This window comes from Phalacrocorax carbo, chromosome 4, assembly GCF_963921805.1.
Source record: "Phalacrocorax carbo chromosome 4, bPhaCar2.1, whole genome shotgun sequence".
NCBI classification, from domain to species: Eukaryota; Metazoa; Chordata; class Aves; order Suliformes; family Phalacrocoracidae; genus Phalacrocorax; species Phalacrocorax carbo.
The window spans coordinates 17,249,639-17,269,923 of NC_087516.1; the positions used below are offsets into that span (position 1 = coordinate 17,249,639).

General features: G+C 40.3%; 1 protein-coding gene across 3 annotated transcripts; it reads right to left on the bottom strand.

Moving 5' to 3' along the window:
• Positions 1-3,391: 3,391 nt before the first annotated feature.
• On the bottom strand, positions 3,392-19,206 carry FGFBP1 (fibroblast growth factor binding protein 1). Of its 3 annotated transcripts, XR_010372605.1 has the most exons (3): positions 19,101-19,206; positions 17,484-17,779; positions 10,802-11,580 (listed from the first exon to the last, which is right to left on the bottom strand). XR_010372605.1 is itself a non-coding variant. In XM_064449167.1 (2 exons), the coding sequence occupies exons 1-2, from the start codon at positions 19,187-19,189 to the stop codon at positions 3,750-3,752; spliced, it is 828 nt and encodes a 275-aa protein (XP_064305237.1). In that variant the 5' UTR covers positions 19,190-19,205; the 3' UTR covers positions 3,392-3,749. The 3 variants fall into 3 exon arrangements, 1 of the variants encoding a protein (XP_064305237.1); XM_064449167.1 differs by lacking the exons at positions 10,802-11,580; positions 17,484-17,779 and adding an exon at positions 3,392-4,488 and having other exon boundaries at positions 19,101-19,205; XR_010372604.1 differs by having other exon boundaries at positions 10,802-17,773.
• Positions 19,207-20,285: the final 1,079 nt, after the last annotated feature.

The window sequence follows — 20,285 nt, forward strand, 5'->3', positions numbered from 1 at the left end:
CAGAGATCCTTATGTTTTCAATCTAGTAGGACAGCGGAGTTGGGCTGCACAGACATAATTTAAAACCATTCATTGTTTTCCTCCACTGTGTTCCTACTTGCCCTACTATAGAAGGTGTTAGAAAAGTCACTGCCACCATTATTCTAAGTTCTTCAAACATGAAGTTCTAACACAATGACAGCTAGTGCACCTGGGGAAAAGAGGCACAGAATAGAGCTTAGCTATAAACTTTTTCATAATGACCATAGATCCTAAGATGCAGAATGCCAGGAAATGTTTTATTTATCCTAACCAGCTTGACTCCAAAAGCATCAAAGTTATACTGACCTAACTGGCTCTGTAAATGCCCAGAAGAAAGCGACTCGTATGTAACTGCTGTCAAGTGATTGCTTTGTAAATGTAGGACTGAAACACAAGGCTTGGTAAGTGCAATGAGAACCTAGATGCACTTAGCTGTAGACTCGTGGTCTGTTGAGATCAAGCATGTTTACCTCCTCCAAAGAGCCACATGAAGATAAAAGATAAAAGTCAGTCCTGAGAGAAAACAAGAAGATGGAGCAGCGGAAATGCAGTTCATCCCCAGAGAGGACCGTGCAGCTCCCACATGTGGGTCCAAGTGCTGCCAGTCCTGCACACAGAGAGGTAACCCACAGGTCTGAAGTTGGAATTTGCTCTGGGATATGTCACTGCAAACATTGTGTGCCTGGCTGGCTGGCAGCCACAGGGAGAGCAGCGTCTGCAGGCGACTCCGAGAGGGACAGATCATGCTCCATGTCAAAAGTACTTACTGTAGTACTCCTGAGTGTAACAGCAGCTAAGGGTAGTTAGGATTGGACATTTTCCAAAACATCTGGAGCAACTGAGACTCTGAAGCCAGGCTTGCCCAGGTCTGGGACTATTATACATGTGTCTGTGTACAGGATTAGATATTCATAATCAGTTGCTGCAGTGTAGGATTGCTTGAGATAAATGCATGCTTCCAATCCTTCCTCTGCATCTTTGCTCCTAATGCGAAGTGGTGTAGGCCAACACACAGAGTGTCGAAGCAGCTGGAACTCATCTGCACTTTCAATACTTATGTATCTACCTTAATAACAAGGAGCTGGTAGCTGGGTTTCCACCCTGCTTGGCACCAGAATGGCTGTGTCTTCCAGCCAGGAAGTTAGTACTGATGCCCTTTTTTACTGGAATTTTGCTTTGCTGTGGGCATCAGTCTAACAGAATTTATCCTGCACAGCCTGGTAATACCCAGTGTTTCCACAGGGCGTGCAGAGGCTAGAACTTCAGTAAGAAGAATCTGCTTCTCTTTTTGCCATTCAGACTTGGTAAAATACAGCCAAATCCTTCTCAAACGCAGCTTGCCTGACTAATAGCAGCATCCCACATTAAAGATATTAGTCACAGAGAGATTGCAGTGTTCTAAGTAGCCAAAAATGTAAATGAATATCATATGAAGTACTTATGAGAGTCTCCAGAATGCTGTCATCTTTAAAATACTGTGCCTAACACCCGAGCTGATGCCATGCCTTCTTCCCAACTCTGCCAAAATAATTTCAACCCTGTGTAAGAACGCTTGATTCCTACTAACAGGCAAAACGGAAGCGAAAAGCTGTTTTTAGTAGCACTTTCCTCTCTTATATATGACTTCCACCTAAATTTAAGTATTTTTGCTAAGTTAATTTTTCACTGCAAAGAAAATACTAGCTAATATTAGATAATGGCAAGGGCGTTTATTGCTGTAGTGACAAGACAGAGTAGCATTAAAATGCCCTTCCCAGACATGGTCATTTAAATAGAAAGTGAGTATATGCGACAATGAAGGAAAAGAAAGAAGTTGCAGGAGGTGAGTTACACATAACATAACTTCTACAAGGCCTTTGATACGGTCCCCCACAGTCTCCTCCTGGAGAAATTAATGCATTATGGCCTAGACAAGTGGTCTGTGCAGTGGGTGGGGAACTGGCTGGCAGGCTGCACCCAAAGGGTGGTGGTAAATAGCTCTTTCTCAAACTGGCAACCTGTCACCAGTGGAGTCCCCCAGGGATCGATATTGGGCCCAATGTTATTCAATATCTTTATAAGTGATCTGGATAACGGCATCAAGTGTAGCCTGATGAAGTTCACTGATGACACCAAGTTGAGTGGGGAAGCAGACACTCCAGAAGGGAGAGCTGCTCTGCAGGGAGATCTGGATAGGCTGGAAGAGTGGGCCAACAAGAACCTTATGAAGTTCAACAAGGACAAGTGTAAGGTCTTGCACCTGGGAAAACATAATCCGGGAGTGCAGCACAGACTGGGATCCACCTGGCTGGAGAGCAGCTCTGTGGGAAGGGACCTGGGGGTCCTGGTGGACAGAAAGCTCAGCATGAGCGAACAGTGGCTGCTGCGGCCAGTGGGATGCTGGGTTGCATCAAAAAGGGCATCGCCAGCAGACAGAAAGAAGTCATTATCCCACTCTGCTCAGCACTTGTCAGGCCACACCAGGAGTACTGTGTACAGTTCTGGTCCCCCTCTACACAAAAAGGATGTGGACAGGCTGGAAGGGGCCCAGAGAAGGGCCACCAAGATGATCAAAGGACAGGGAAGCTGCCATATGAGGATAGGCTGGGAGAGCTCAGGAAAATTGTATTTCATGAAAGTTCAGGTTTCTATAAGTGGACCACTGTGGTAGGAGACCATCCTTCCCAGCTGCTTGCCACCAGAAAAGTGTAACTTGTATATTACATTTCTTCCAGCTATTTTCAAATATTAGCAAAGCTCAGTTGTCATTATTTAGCTTTACATTCTTCTAAATTCACTAATCTTGTAGAGTTTGGATTTCCTTTTTTTTTAAATACAGGTGAAGTCTAATGCATAGGAAAGTATTTGTGTTGTCCATACATAAAGATAACAGAAAATGTAACTTCAAAAGAACATACAGGCAGTGTTGAGCATGAGTGCTTCAGCTGCTTGAGTAAGGGGTCCAGTCCTGGGCCTGCGTACGAACTTGTATAAGTCATTTTCTCTCTGTGCCTCAGTTTACCTGCCAGAAAGTGTGTATAATGTGTTTCATACTATAGCAGAAAAGAGAGAATTGAAGTTTGCAAAGCTTTCCAGCATCTTTTGATGAGAAAAGTTTTGCAAAATTATGGAAAGATCTAAAAATCTGGTTGCCCTTCATTATGATGATGATGAAAAACTAATGATAATGTAGTTCCCTATCAAAATGGTGCTTGCACTGGCTGAGAAAGCTGAAATCTGCAAAGCTGCAGAAGTATTTTTGAAACTGCTTTATAAGCAACACTTTGCCTAGATTCTGTGAAAGATCAATCTTTGATAAAGGCTTAGCACTTGCAGAGACATCTAGTTAAACACAGAGAGAGAGAGAGAAAATACTTTTAATATATTTTGAAGTTTATTTTTCTTAATAATTTTTAGGTCAAAAGTATTGTACATAACCATGAAGTGCATAGCACTGAATTCATCACTTTGGCTAGCACAGCTCAAAGAGGGCAAGGAGACTACTTATACACTTCTGTGTAGAGCATGTAACACCCATTGGTAACGTCTGTGTAGCAATCTACATGCAAATAAAATCTATAATATATTCCACTATGTCAAGTGTAGTCTGTTGTGTATATACAAAATCAGAAAAATATATGCTTTTCTTTCTTATTTACACTATATAACATGAGAATAAAATCTGGAATAGTTTGCAGCAAATTAGATGAGACTAGACTTTCATGATACAGAGCTTTAGAAATGCTTCCTCAGCATCTTTTGTCTTGCACCATTGTGATAAAAAAGTTGCAGAAAGAAAGCAAGCTTTCTGGACAGTATTCCTCAGCCACCTTTTTCTGATCAATATAATCTATGTCTTCAACACAGTCTTGAGGACGGTGTTCTGGCTTTTTTTCAGCCACAGAGGCAGCTGCTGGAGTCTGAACTTCTTTTGCATGATGAACTATGTTCCCTTTCGCTGGACCCACTGATGTTAGTAGGCTTGAGTGGGTCAACTTGAGATGAGCGCCTCGTGGGCCTTTCCTACATACTTTAGATTTCAGGACACTTTTGGGGTCTTGACAGATCTGCTTCTGCTTCTTTAGGGATCGGGAGACTTGTTTCCAGTAGGATTTCTGGTTTGCTGCATACTGTGGGCAGTTGGAAGGGTCTCCAGAGAACTCACACCAGAACTTGCTGTCACCATGCTTGCACTCTACACGTACAGTGGCAGCAGTCATGTCAGTCACTGCCCAGGTGCACTCAGCATTTTCTTCGGTTTTAAACTTGCCTTTAGGAGATGTTTTTCCTCCCTTTGACTTCTGCCCTTTTTCGTTTTCTTGGTTAGATTCCGGGGTTTTTTTTCCACTGTCTTCTATGTCTTGCCTTCCCTTTTTTCTTTCCTTCTGTCTTTCACAGTTGGCTAGTATCATCTGGGAGACCAGAATCAACGCACAAAGAAGTCCTAAGCTTTTGATCCTCATGTTCTCTGTTTTGCTTGTTATCTGCCTTCAAAACAAAGAAAGAAACAAACAAAAACATAAAAACATTTTCACTTAATGCTGGACTCCTTTTGACAGTTGCAGTATTGCAGACATGGTATTGCACTGCTCCTTGATTCCTATTAAAATCATGTGACCAGCAAAATCCTCTGTCCTTTGTATGAATAATACCTGGTTTCTAGAACCATTATGGATTATCCTTTAGAAATGTAGATGGTTATGGAGTAAGCCCTTCTGATCCAATTACTTAATTATCTATGCATTGTGAATGGAAGAGAGTCACCCCCAGGATGTGCTACTGCCCAGTGACTGAGGTACCTTAATTAAAATCTCTTCTGCAGTCAGAGGAGGAATTTAAGCCTGGGATTTGTCAGTCTCAGATGGATATTTTAAATTGTAACATATAAGCAGTTGTTGTTCCCATGATCTCCCATTTTGTAAACAGCACATAAGTGATTTTGACTCCAACCTCTATTCTTCAAAAATATGCCAGTCAGCAAGGAAACCATTTGGTTCAAGTTGAGCAAAATGATTTTTTAGGCATCCTGAAAATTTTCTTAATTCACTGGTTATGCCAGTATTTCAGTTTTCTGTTTAAATAAATAAGGACAGAAGTCTTTCTAGATACCAAATAGTAACTATTGATGCATTTTTTGCTGCCCTGACTGCTAACAAACAAAACTATCTTTTTGCTTGTGGAGACACCTGCAGTGTACTGGGCTGTGTCTAAAGCTACCAAATTCAAGGGACAAATATGCAAGTTCAGTTTTAAAATGTAGCTAGTTAGCAAATTATTATCAAGCTGATCCCCTCTTCTGCACAGAGCACGTTTATTTCTGTAGGTGTTTCTCTTTATGAAGCAGCTTTCAGGATCAGAGTATACCATAATAATAGAGGGTTTAAATCTGGTATTTAGTTGATTAAATCCCTAAATGTGTTTTTCAGATGTTTCCATCATAGCCATTTCTGTAGCTAAGTTTCCATGTTAGAAAGCAGAAATTCGTGTGTAGGCATGCCAATAAAGCACGAATTTCAACATTCAACTACCTGCAATTATCTTTAATTACATAAATTTAGAATCTAGAATACATAGATAGCAGCAGATGTGAGCAGGTCCTACTTTTGCATAGTTCTTACTTGATTTGGTTCATTCCTTATACTACGCACGAGATTTTCACTCCATAAAACCCTCTTTAGAGAACATTATGTAGTATTCACAGTTCTGTTGCAAATACAGCAACTAATAACATTAAAATGAATAATGAGGTGACAATAACTTTCGGTTGCAAGTGGAACAGTGCCGAAGTAAGATAACTAAAAGACATACCTTGGGCTTGGAGATATCCAAACGCAACTCCTGATGCAACTTGTCCCTTTCAAAAGAATCAGAGCTAGTTCTAAAAGCAGCATGGCATTTATAAAGGCAGAGACACACCTTCAGGTCTCCAGCAAGACTATTACAACACAATAGGATACTTCAGTGCCATGTTCATTTACCTCTGACACACCTCCTCGGAAAAGTGCCAGTTCTCATTCTCAGCACAAAAAAAAAGAAATCCAACCACAATGGGGTGACAAGGTGTGTTTGTGTAAATTAGATGTTACTTAGCCAAGTCCTTCCCCCTTCATGGACAATGATAAGAACTTTATTAGGTCATGATCTTCTCTAAGAGAGCTTTTCCCAGCCGTTGGGGAAGTATTCTGCAATGCCCTCTGCAAGTTCCAATACCCTTGTGTTTAGCAGGATTTGGGTAGTGTTCAGTGATTCAGAAAACCATTCCACAGACCATTTCAAAGTCACCTTTTGAACATTTCATTACCTCCTGTCACAAGAATGTATTGGAGAACATTTAAAAATCAAAATACATAATTATTCTGCATTAAGGACAGCATTGATTATGGTGAGATGGTCATAAGTACAAAGTTCAGAAACAAATACAAGCTCCCTCAGAATGGGGTCTAAGGGTGGGGGTCAGTTGCACAGTACTGATCTATGCTCCTCCCTCTCTGCCAGCTTTTGTGTATGTAAAGTGGGTTACATCATGAAATTTCCATGACTAGACCATGTCTAATGCATATTAACCTGAAAAATATTATAACAGTGAAAGAATAAGCATTAGACAAATATAAAAATGCACTCAGTTGGGAATAGGCATCCCTTAATAAAGAATGGATAGAGCAGCTAGTGCCTCTCTAGCTCAGCTGCTTCAGGTGGTTTTACTAGAGAAAAGTAAGTGGGACATTTGTAGTATGTGCTTGGGAAACACAAGAGTAAAAGGTGGGATGCAAGAAGAGATAAAAGTAGGAATTAGTGTAAGATACAGGCAGGTCTTCCGCTTGACTCTTTCCCATTACATATAAACGGAATGAGACAAAGCTATAGGCAAGGCATTGTCTGGGCTGATTTGTTGATGAGGAGACCTAACTTTCTGTAAAAAAATACGAAGCTGAAAAGGAAGAAAAAGTGTAATTCTGCAATGAGTGCAGGGCAGAAATGTGGGGAATGGGATTCATTTATTTGAAATGATCCGTGTGCCAGGACCAGCTGCTAATCAATCTATGTACGTTCAGCTACCTTTGATGCTTTCCGATCGAGTTCAACCATTTGATCTGCCTTGTGCACCTTTGATTGGCATGAGGTACTATAAAACCCTTTGCAACAGTCCACTAGTTGGATTTGTGGTTAGCACTAGTAAGGGCTAATGAAAGGTCAGAAAATGTTTAACAGTGTGTAAGTTGGATGGAAATCAGAGAATTAGGGTAATGCAAGAGATAAGTATGTGAGGGAGTACCTTGCTCAGGAATCCTAAATTAACACCACATAGTATCCACAGTATCATCTGGACTATTACTATTTAGGTTTACAGTATTAGGTACTAGTACCACATTTACAGTTGGACTCAATGACCTTATAGGTCTTTTTCAACCTAAATGGATCTGTGATTCTATGATTCTATTTAATGTGGCTCCTCAAAACAGTGCAGCTGCATAACTGTGGCTATGTGCCCTAGCTAACGAGCGTCTCATCAGGACTAATTACTTTGGGGACAGCATCAAGCCAAAGCAGTTACACTATCTCAGGTTCTGGCACTAATTCAAGAATGTCTTTTTCATGCCCCACTGCCTTGTGTAAGCATACTATAAATTGATTTCTGTGTGACAGATTAGAGGGTTGGTTCAGGCATATCGCCAAAAAAACCTGCCACCAAACCACCCACACACCCCCCCCTGCTGTGGCCAAACAATTTCTACAACTAGGGAAGAGAGGAAAGTTGCAAAGAAGTATATAAGGAACCACAGGCAACAGGACCAAGCATAATGTTTACAGCAAGGAACTACATGTTCCTGTCCCAGCTCTGCCACAGACTTTCTCAGAGGTATTCACGAGGAGGTGCCAGATGTTTACCTGGAAAGGGAATAGAATACTTATTCTTGTAGATGATGTTGCAATGATTTTTTTTGTTGGTGTTTCCAAAATACCATTTACTGGTGAAACTAATTACAATGTGTTGAAATTATTTAAGACCTCCACCATTCATCACTTCCAAAATTGCCTATTTTGACAGCTTTGCATAGCAAATCAGGTTTCAGTGCCGGTGTCGGTCAGCTGCCCCGTTGTCAATCGTAGAATCATAGAACGGTTTAGGTTGGAAGGGATGTTTAGAGGCCATCTAGTCCAACCCCCCTGCAGTGAGCAGGGATGTATTCAACTAGATCAGGTTGCTCAGAGCCCCGTCCAACCTGACCTTGAATGTTTCCAGGGATGGAACATCTACGACCTCTCTGGGCAACATGTTCCAGTGTATCACCACCCTCATTGTAAAATTTTTTTCCTTATAACCAGTCTAAATTTACCCTACTTTAGTTTAAAGCCATCACCCCTTGTCCTGTCACAACAGGCCTTGCTAAAGAGATTGCACATGGAACACAGCAGTGTAGTCTTCCTACTTGAAAAATAATGGGGGGGTGTCATGGTTTTAGCTGGGATAGAGTTAATTTTCTTCACCGCAGCTGGTAAGCGCTGTGCTTTGAACTTAGTATGAAAACAATGTTGAGATAACACACAGATGTTTTGGTTGTTGCTGGGTAGCGCTTGTCCTAGTCAAGGACATTTCCAGCCTCCCGTGCTCTGCCGGGTGCACAAGAAGCCGGGAGGGGAGGGGGCACAGCCAAGGGAGCGGATTCAAACTGGCCAAAGGGATATTCCATATCATGTAACATCATGCACAGCATGTTACCTGGGAGGGGCTGGCCGGGGGAGGGAGGGGGCAATCATGGCTCAAGGACAGGCAGTGTCAGTTGGCGGGTGGTGAGTGGTTGTATCGTTTGTGTTTGCTAGGTTTTTTTCCCTTTTTATTATATTATCAATATTTTCATTATTATAATAATCATTATTATAATTATTATTTTACTGTAATTATTAAACTGTGCTTATCTCAACCCACAAGTTCTTTTGCTCGTCCGATTCTCTTCCCCATCCCACAGGGGTGGGGGGGGGTGAGCGAGTGGCTGCCTGGTGTTCAGTTGCCAGCTGAGGCTGAACCACGACAGTGGGACAGGGAGAGAAAAGGCTGTGCAAGAGAAGATTTGCCTTTCTGCTGCTTTGATATTCCCTGCCTGCGGTTGTGACAGACTGGACACGTCAGCTCTTCCCATCTTTAGTGTGTAGGAACTTCTGTAGCAAATTCTGCAGTCGAGTGCTTATTGATACAAACAATTACATCTTCAAGATGATCCATCTTAACCCAGCTGGACCTCTTGCCTAACCTGCTTGGATGATTTCAACACCCCAGTAAACCAAGATTTACTTATTTAGGTCCATAAAATACAGTCTCAGTCTATGGAGGTTTGCCTGCAGTTTTATTGCTATGGCCCCAGAATATCTTTTTGTTTTGTTTTAATTAAACATGAACTAATATTTTATGGATGCCTTTTCCCTACCTGGGCATATAGTGCATATTCATACTGTACCCCAATAATCCTGCTGGGAGCTGCCTCATTACTATCTCCTGGTGATCAGAACATTTTTCTTCAACTTTCATCTTGAAAAGAAAGTACACAAAATTAAAGTAGAACCTCCATTTCTTATGTGCTTAATTAGCACCTAACTGTCAACAAAAAACTGCTGCAAAAACTTGTTTATAAAATGATTTCCAAGAAAGTTGTTTTTTTTTTTTCTGTCTATCATGAATATTTTAAAATATACCTTAGCCTTGCCTTTTGCTGAGCTAAAATGCTGTTTGCTTGTAAACTGCAGGCACAGTTTTGGCGCAGAACAAACAGTGCAGACTTGTAACTGCAAGACAGTTTGGTCCGTGCAACATATGGCAAACCTGAACAGCTAATTTGGCAAGATCAAGTTTATGGGGAGCTGTTTAGTTATTAAAACAGGCACAGAAAACATTTGCCAACACTAGCAAATAAAAGTAATCATTGAGAATTACAAACATGGATTCCCAAATCCCAATGTGAGTTTTATATAGAAAATCTTAATCCAGACATATTCCTGCTGCCTTTTGACTGACACTTGGGACAGTTAATCAGACTTTTAAAATTTTCATTAGAATTGTTATAATTAAATCTAGCTGGTGTCTTTCTGCTGTTCAAGCAAAGGGGTGAAGAGGTTTTATCCTTATTCCTAACTATGATTCATTGATGTGGAAGAAGTGCAGTATTTTCTAAGTTAGTCCTCATTGCTGCTTACATATTATCCACAAATATATGTATTTTTATATAGGAAATTATTGTCATTTGAATTATTAGTTGCACTGGTACATTATTTGCAAACTGCAATTTGCTTGTGGTGTCATCTATGTGGCATTGTGAGGCTCCTGTTCATTTACAGGTTCTTTTCCCCTGCAGAATAAAAAGTTAATTTTATATACAAACAGTAGAAAGTTAATTTAATTTACAAATAGTAAATGATCAATTAATTCCCTTGACCACCTACAAATATGACTCTATATCACAGAATCACAGAATGGTAGGGGTTGGAAGGGACCTCTGGAGATCATCTTGTCCAACCCCCTGCTTGAGCAGGCACACCCAGAGCAGGGGGCACAGGAACGCGTCCAGGTGGGGTTTGAATGTCTCCAGGGAAGGGAATCCACAGCCTCCCTGGGCAGCCTGTGCCCCTGCTCTGGCACCCGCACAGGAAAGGATTTTTTTCCCATATTGAGGTGGAACTTCGTGTGTTCCAACTTGTGCCCAATGCCCCTTGTCCTGTCATTGGGCACCACTGAAAAGAGCCCAGTCCCATCATCCTGACACCCACCCTTTAGATATTGATAGGTATTGATGAAATCCCCCCTCAGTCTTCTCCAGGTTGAACAAACCCAGGTCTCTCAGCCTTTCCTTATAAGGGAGATGCTCCAGTCCCCTGATCATCTTGGTAGCTCTCCGCTGGACTTGCTCAAGCAGTTCCCTGTCCTTCTTGAACTGAGGGGCCCAGAACTGGACACTTAAGAATATCAGCTATTTATCAGTCACATGTGTAGACATCAGGACGTTGTTTTTCATGCAAATACTGAGGCAGAGTGAAGTAAAATAGATCCAGCATCAGCAAAGTGAACAGCTGCTTACATTCCAAATTAACATCCGAGAGTATCATTCTGCAGCATTCAAGCAATCCTGATGATGGAGAGTGACTCCATCTGATGATGGAGACAGCATCAGGTAATGTTCCAAGGACACAAAAGAAGGACATGATTTTAATGGGACTCCAGGGACATGTGTAGAATCAGTTCCTCCGTCACAATTTTCCTTTTAGCTTAAACAGTCTGCACACAGGCTTCCTTGAAAACTGTGTCACCTGGCACAACGTACCTCACGGCGATTCTCTACAGTAAGTTTGCAAGCTTTGTTAAAAGAACAGGATCAGGTACGTGTATTATAAAACTCACTTTGCACTTTTACACATACACCAGAAGTGAATATATATTTGCTGCAAGACCCGAAGAAAGAATGACATTAAGCACTCTACATCTAGAGTTCCTTTAAAAATTACCAGGCTGACTAAATGGATGATGTTAAGCTGCAGCTAATTTCGGGAGGGGTGCGTGTTGTTCGTTTTTGATGTGCCTAGCATGCCAGGTGTTCCCTGCAAGTAAACGAATACCACCAAAGCATGTAAATCAGACATTTTCAGTGTAGAGGTACACAAATTACTAATGTGCAATTCTTACTATTATTAAAACAGACTAGCCTGTTCATGTACTGTTTACTAACGAAATATGATCACATACAGGCTGTGGGTGTACACCATTTTGCTGAAAATAACTGCAGAAGGATGAAGTATGTTAACAAATGTGGTAGTCATACCCCTACCTCCAAGTGCAGTACCCTTTTTACTGTGGCGGTGGGTTGTTCCCTGGCGCCTCACTTCTGTCCCTGGGTAAACAAGCTTCAGGCAAGGAACTCGCAACTTTATTTCCTTTTTAATTCTGTGAATCTAGTATCTACAAAATACGGTAAGCCAACAGCCATAAGTGCTGAAGCCCTCTTACACAACGACAAAAAGGTTGTCATGTGGGCAGTGGCACCAATGCCAGCCTTTCTGTATCTCACCGCCTGTGCCCAACGCTTCGGGAGACTGTTCCATAGTGTCCTGGCGTTTCTCTGGAAGATGCTGGTTAACTTAAAATGTGGTGATCGTTTCAGTGCACTGAGAACTGTTTACTGTTTTACATGGAGGCATAATTATTTGAGAGGAGGTTGAAGAAAACTCATCAGTTAACTATAATTTTCAGTTATTTCTAACTCAGAGTTAAATTCATACTAGTTAAATAAGTATGAAAAAGGCACCAGATTCTTCATTGAGACTTTAACAGTACCCAATTATTTCACAAACTGGTTAAAACTGACAAGTGAATCTGGCAGAACAGCATCCTCATGAAAAGCAATACCATTAAACCCCAATAAGAAAGAAACAAAAACTAGCTAAATCAAACAGGTGTTAACTTTAAATTAATCACAGAACAACAGAAACTGTATGACTCCTGTAGAGTAATTATATGCTAATAAAAAGAAGAGCACCTTACAAGATTAAACAGTGAGGTTCTTTCATAGCAAACTCCAGTTCGTGCTGAGGGTCTTTGCAGATGCCCAGGCATTTCCATTAAGAACTAAATTCCTGAAACACTAGTAAATTAAGTGAACACTGCTCCTTCATACAGTGGTTATCTGTGAATGAAACGAACAGCTTAATAATTTCATCCATCATTGTAGCCCTAGTATTACTGATTACCTTTGTCATCTACAAATTCAGTAGTTCTCACCTGTGCTGTTATTCTTCATTTACTTGCTGCATTATGGTGTCAAAAATATCCTGAAATTCATTACTGCCAAGGTGTAGTTTCTTTCCAGCAGAGCCCTAACCCTCTTGGCTCCCAGCTCGTACCTGGCAGTCAGCAGTTGTACATCTATTACCTAGCTGCTTATTGAACAGACTCTCCCATGCAGAGTTTATTTTCAGACCTGCAGAGTATTGCTTTATCTTGGTAGGCAAGGACAGTGGTGTTTTTGGAAAATTATAAATGGTTTTAATTAACCCAAGGAGATCCAAGCCAGTGATGGAGCATGATCATTAGAAATGTGTTTCTGAAATGATGAGGAAATCCCTCTTGTTTCATTACATAATACAGAGGAAAATTCTGCGGACCATGTGCACACAGGAGAGGGAAAACTTTGATACCACGTGGGGTTGATACAGCATTTCACCTTGGCAGGAGGAGGCTTTCCAAATTCAAAGAGAATAGGAAAATTTTAGATGCCTCTTCTCCCTTAATTTTATTGTGAAAGTATGTTGTACCAGCCCTAAGGAAAGTTTGCCTTGATTTTGAAACAATTCAGACAAAGAAGTATGAACAATTGCCGTTGCTAACTAAACATGATTACCCTCTCTATACAGGATGTTAAATGCTGATACCATGATAAAGATGATTGTTACTATGCAAGAGTTAGTGGAAAATATATCAGTTTCTAAGCAGATCCTAAGATTTTGGTCCCTGCATATTTGCATCCAGTAATGCTACAGGGTCACCAAAGAAGAGATGGGATTAGAGACATAGAAAATAATCTGTTTTTTCCTTTTACTTTAGAGTTTAGCTTTCACAGAATATGGGGGCTATACTTTATAAAGCAAAAAAGAACTTGGGGAAAAAAGTAATGTAAAATAGAGGGATACTATGCTGAAATGTGTGTTTCATACTGATTTTTCCAATATCAGGAAGAACTTAACCTCAAAATCTAAATTTTACATATTTTCATTTAATTTTGGCTCTAATGGAAGTTATCACTTCTCCACCTCAACCACAGCTAAAGACTCTTCACACACAATCATTTCATCGTCCTGTGAATTTATTTGAGCAGCCTGGGTGCTTGATTTTTAAGCAAATATTCACTATATTCAGGGCATGCTTAAGTTGTTTTGGCAGCCAGGGGAAACAACTATTGACTAATTGCCATCTGAACTATTTAGCCTGCTAAGATTTTTATAGCTCAGAGCAATGCAAGAGCCTGTCTGTCTGACCAGAACAGCTTCAGAAACACAATCAGACAAAGGATTGTTCACTTACAGAAAGATAAAATGAGTAAAATAATAAAAAGCTGCCATTGTAAATTGCTGCCATTGTAAATTACTGCCTGCCATTAGACTGGAGTCTATTCAGGGCAATGGCAAGTCATGCGTATCTACGAGAAGAAAGAATTTGACATGCTACATGAAATCATCAGACACATATCACTAGAACACAAGGGACTGTCTTATGAGCAGCAATATTTAAAATAAGCACCGAGCTTAACGCTCCAACCAAAAAGATTCTTCCAGCTGTCACGAATGCCTTATCTGTCATTAAGGTATTGCAGTAAAAAATTCCCCATAAGCTTTTTCAGATGAACAGCTGAAAAAAGCCTTTGCATTAAGGCAATTAAAGGCAGAGGAGGGTAAGAAATTAGATTTAGCCCTCTTCTAGTTCTAATCCACCTTCTCATAAAGGTAAGATTTTTTTTTTTCTTAGTGGGAATTTGAAATTACTTAGGCACCTGTTCTAGTCTTTTCTGCTGCGTACACAGCAGTTTCCACTGAATTGGTTCCTTTACAGGCAGCAAAAATACTATTTGACCCTGCATAGGTGAAGGGAACCAAGACCAGCTATGGGTTATAGTGCGGTTTGGGACATTTCAAATATTGACCAGCTCAGTGGTGAAAGGTTGCAGAGTGATACAGGATGAACATGAATGGAGTGGAAGACAGAGTATATATGGGCCAAGAAGTGGTGTGTTAGAAAGATATTCTTTCCTGGCGGCTGACCACTTTTTTTGAGGTTGTGTCTGGGCTTCTGTAAACCACATCTGATCTGAACTGATATAATCACCGGCATTTTTATTTTTTTTTCAAGGAAGATGGGGCAATTATCTTTTCTACCTTTTAGTTTAAGAAATCAAATCAACTTAGATTTCATTTCTAGTTTTTCTCTAATGCAGTCCCAGTCAGAATAGATGGACTTTCAAAAGTCTGTTTTTGATATCAGTGATAGCTCTGGCCTTTGTCTGTTCTCAGGATCCTCTCCATAAATCTTACAGCTATTGCATAAATAAATAAAGCTGTACCAATAAAAATGCGTGTGCATATATACACAAATGTATATATAATATAATAGAATAAGCATTGAATAGTTTTCTACCTTCCATTATAGTTCACTAATATTAATAGTTTTATTTGTATATTTGTTGAAATAAGGGGTGCATGTATTTGTGTGGAGAAAGAATAATAGATGGATCTACCCTGACTAAGGAAGTATATTGCATAAACTGTTATGAATTTATCAGTGCCTGGTAATTTTGTGGGTTTTAGCACTGGTTCCAAGCACAGCAAGATGCTTCTAGCACTTGTTACAGAAGAAACATTTATTTCAAGTATACTTTTTTAAATATAGCAGAAAAATGGGAACAGGAACCAAGAAATTGTTCCAGGAAAAGGAAACCAAGAACCAGGAATGCAAAACCAGGGACTTTATGGTGTAGGAGACCCTGCTGGATCTGGCTGGGATGGAATTAATTTTTTATAGCAGCCCATATGGTACTGTGGTTTAAATCAGTGACTAGAACAGTGCTAATAACACACAGATGTTTTAGCTATTGCTAAACAACATCAAGGCCTTCTCCTTTTCTCACTCTGTGCCCTCTCCAGCGAGTAAGCTGGGGTTGGGCAAGAGACTGGGAGGGGACACAGCAGGACAGCTGACCCCAGCTGATCAAAGGGACCCAAGGGATATTCCATACCATATGATGTTACTTACAGCAATAAAACTGGGGGTAGACTTTCTAGCTAGCTGTTGCTTGGAGACTGGCATCAGCCTGCTTGTGAGAGGTGTAGAGTGAATATCTTTATATCACTTGGTGTTTTTCCTCCTCTTCCTTTCTCTTATTAAGCTGTCTTTATCTCAACTCACATTTTTTTCTCTCTTTTGCTCTTCCAGTTCTCTCCTATATCCCACTGGGGTGGGGGAATGAGTGGCTGGTGGGTGTTTCATTGCTGTCTGGGGTCAACCTACCACAGAGATTTCAATCCTGCAAATAACTAACACAAATTTTTATTTCAGGGGATTCCAGCTGGAAAGAAACCAACGGAGAGTTCAGTCCATGTGCAGAACTTCCCCTTAGCTAAAAATACTGATGGCCACGCTACACTGATACTGCCTTGGCTCCATGCCTCTAAACCACAACAGGTAGCACAGCAAGGACAACAAGAAGGTACAGTCACGGTTGTGACAACTCTTTTGCTGACTTAGATTACTACATTTGAAGAAACTATTTCAGCTACATGGAAAAGTGATCTTGGGCTAATGCAAGCTATGCCCCCGCAAGTCGCGTCAGCCACCATAGCCTGACCTATGCACTGACAGGATTAGCCATAGTTTATCCTCCATAATCTTTGGGTTATCCTTGAAACATAGTATAAGTATCCTTCAAATGCACTTGGGCTGTAAGGCTCAAGAGCTCATATCTGGAAGGGGCTTCAGAAAAGTCCTGCTGAAAGCTCAGTAAGGCAAAAGAATGACAACAAAGGTCTGCATTCACAGCCACCCTGTGGGCTGGTAGGTCCATCTGACAGAAGTCTCTGAAGGCACAGAGAAAGGATGAAGGGAATGGACCAATATTATTTGCCATTTTCATTTTACTGAGATCAGCATGTTTGGGTGCATAGTGAATAGAAGCCATTAACAAAGTAAAAAGGTTTCTTGACCCATCTTTCCAAGCTCTACTGAAACTTGTTATGGTTAGCAAAAGCTGAAAGGACACATATCCCTCAGCATTAATGACAGATTTGGGGTTTGCTCAGTTAACCAAGAGATGATACAATGTTTCTACGTTCTTTCAAAACCTAGTGTTTTCTCTTGGATCATTTCTAACTCTACAGCACCTCCATGTGGAAATCATTAACAAACAAGGAATTAATAATCCTAAACACTAGGTATTAATACTTTTTTTTAATGGGTTTGCAGAGGACTAGCAGTATTCTAAATATTTAGGACATTTTTCAGAGGTATTCAACCCTGTTCAGCCAGAAACATATTTTCTGAAAAGGGGTGGAAAGCCGCACAGTAATTCTGTACGTCAGAATGCCACTGCTAATGCTGCGGCATTACAATTCAAATTCTAGTTTAAATTACCCTTTTTCCTCTGCTATGACACTAATTAGACTAACTTTTTACTCATGTTTAATTCTATTTATTCCTCTGTGCCTGTATAGGGAATCTCACGTCTACGTCCTACTTCACGCTATCAGGGAATCTGGCAATTTTATCCTGTGTGTTGGTAAAGAGGACCTAAATCCTGGTTAACTAACCTGCTGGTTGGGAACAGAGCTGAAGGATATATCTAGTAAAGAACAGCCTTCCTGTAACCACTTCCCACACTGCCTGGCCACAGTCTTCAGAAACTGAGTCCTAGATTATTTAATGCAATATTTAAAACAATTATTTAATAGATAGTGAATCTTACCTGTGTGTTGGTCATGACACAGTCCAAACGACTTCATTAACTACTAATAAGCATTAGGCTTGGGGCAAAGTGAAAAGATAAAAAAAGAGGACCACACGATACTCTGCAGGAATTTTGGAGAGTAGGCGCTGGCGCTCACCATCCCCTCGCACCCCTCCAGGAGGAACAAAGGTGGTATGAAGAGAGACTGTATCTCCCCTGCCTGTTCTCACAGCTGAACTGGAAGTGGCCAGTGTTCTTAAAGGTTGTTCAGATAGCTCTCAGTCATCACAAGGATATCCAATGTATGCCTGTAACTTACAAAAAGTTGTCATTTAACACTTTTAATTGAAGGTTTGAGGTTGAATAGGAAATGGAAGAAAATATGGAAAAAAGGGAGACTTCAGGGGCTGCTAGACCTGGCTGGTAAACCACCCGTTTAATAAATGTTAAATGGTCTGAACTCACATCCACTGTTGATTACTACAAGAGTGCACCTCGCACACGGTAAAGCAGTCTTTCCTGATGCTTTTACAAGGCGTTTCCTTAACCCAGGCCTCAGAACAGGTAGGGGTGGTTTTGGGATTCTTTCCGTTAGCTCTGGTCAGGTTTTGACCTTGGATCTTAAAAATAAATAGAGCTGGCCAATTCCTTTTGGGAGCAGTATTTTATAGCTTTTTGAAGTGTAGTTGAGCTCAGCAAAGAAACCTTATTCCTTCCTTATTTCAGCACCACTAAAATCCCAAAGCTGCTCTGAAGTAGGATAAGCTGCTGACCGAAGCATTCTGCATAACTATGTAACTATGGTCTACAGCACAAAAGGGCTCGATGGCTGCCCACCGCTACGGTAGGGAGTGAGACAGGGTGCACCAGACAGGCTTCTTTCACTCCAGGATTAAGTTGAAATCAAAAAGAAAAATAACAACATTTGGACAGTTTGTTCTCCGGAAGAACAAAAAGAGGTTTTTGAAGATAAACAAGATTTATGAAATGATCTCATAAAATCACTTCAAAACCACTATTTTTTTTTTAAGGATGGCATAAAATAGGATGACTACAGAGGGCAAAACCAACATTTTTCATTGCTGTCTTCTGGCAATGTAGACACTTGTAAATTTTAGCTTTGGAATAATCAGTGAAATCTTGGCATGCTCAAGGGCCCTTTCTTGTTAACTCATCAATATATATTCTGTTCCTCCAGCTACCCCAGAGCAGTTGCTTACTATTTGTAGAAAGATTTTTTAATATAAAGACATAGACTAGGTTTTAAATATTATTTTTCTTCCTCTCCTTATCAGCTCTTTCTCCCTTTTCTGAATCATTATATTTAAGGTAACGAACAGAAAGAACCAAAGAGTAATTATTTTAATTAAGTACAAACATAACAGAGAAACACGGTTACATTCAGATGGGGGATTTACATTAAACTACGTGCTGGCACACATAGGCAGGTCTGTATTCACCAGGGACACGATGTATATTAATCTGCACTTTGCAGCATGGCAGAGTTACGGTTGGAAGAACTAATGAGATGCAGACAAACAGATAGGCAAGCAAGATAAAATTGTAAGCAGCAAGACTTGAGAAAGAGATAGAGTTTACCGTGCAGAACTTCATTATTGTATCTATATGCATTACCTACTGATTACAGCCACAGTAACACTGTGTAACAGGCTGCCGCTCTTTGAGAGCCCTCTCGGCATGTTCAAGATGCAAAGCTGGGGCATGTGAGGGATAGACTTTGTTCCCATGTGTGTATTCATCTAGTAGAGTTACAAAAACGTGTTAAATTTTTGTTTCTGCTTAAATACACACTTAGTACTGTTTAACATACTAGCTTCTGTCGAAACATCTGCTGTCGGAGGCCCCCTTACGTGTCCCTGTTTCATAACCTTTTAAAGGTGGGTAACTATATTTGCCTGTGTCACAGAGATGCAAGAAAGTTACCTTTGGATTTCTTTTTTTGTAGACATCCTGAAATGTACAAATAGAAGGCAATGTGGAAATAAAATTAATTACAATTTTAAACGATTTCTACAACAAAGAAACTACCTTCTAGCTAAGTATGCTGCTGTATTCAGTTTTCCTTTCCAGGTCTCCAGGCTGACAAGCGCTGTACTTACACAAAGCTGTTGTAGAAAGCACACTAGCAATTAAATTGTGATGTCTCTTTAAATAGCAACAATTATTTTTGTTTTGAATAACTTTTAGATAATGCAGGAGAAAACATAACATGATGATGACATGGAAAATTAATTTCCTGAGGATTTCCTTTTCAGACGGATCTCCTCCTCTCTCTGATATTTACAGTGTGCCTTTCTTCTCACAGAAGCTGAAGGCAGGCAGCTTTCTACACTGCTTTCTGGTCCTTGACAGTATATTTTCTTTGCTCATGTAAATTATGCTGAAGCTGCAGAATAGTCATATACTGTTCTGCTATATGAGTTCAACTAATACGTAGATGTTTAAAAAGTGCCATGATACACCCAGAAGAATAATTCGTCTGGTGGTAAGGATTTACGGTAATCTTTAATTTTGGATCCTGGGTTCTTTCCAAGTCAGAAAGGCTTAGGACACAATCGTCCACAAAAAAAATGATTAATAGTGAGGAAGAAAAAAAAGTTTGCCCATTCCATCAAATCACTGTGATTGATCTATTGTACTTCAAATGAAGTGTGTTCCTGCCAAAGGACACTGCTGCTGCTGCTGGAGTGAAATATGTAATGTTCCATAAGAAGTTTTATCATTCCCTAAGCTGAAAGAAAACAGTGTTTCTGATTCTTTCAGTTGTTGACTCACCCTGAGCCAAGAAGATGTCCAGAT

What these genes read in the sequence shown, in the direction of transcription:
- FGFBP1 (XM_064449167.1), bottom strand. Translation starts at nt 19,189, where the DNA reads ATGCCCCAGCTTTGCATCTTGAACATGCCGAGAGGGCTCTCAAAGAGC. An exon ending in ACTGTGGCTGTAATCAGTAG is followed by an intron (nt 4,489 to 19,100) that starts GTAATGCATATA and finishes TTTGTTTTGAAG; the next exon opens with GCAGATAACAAGCAAAACAG.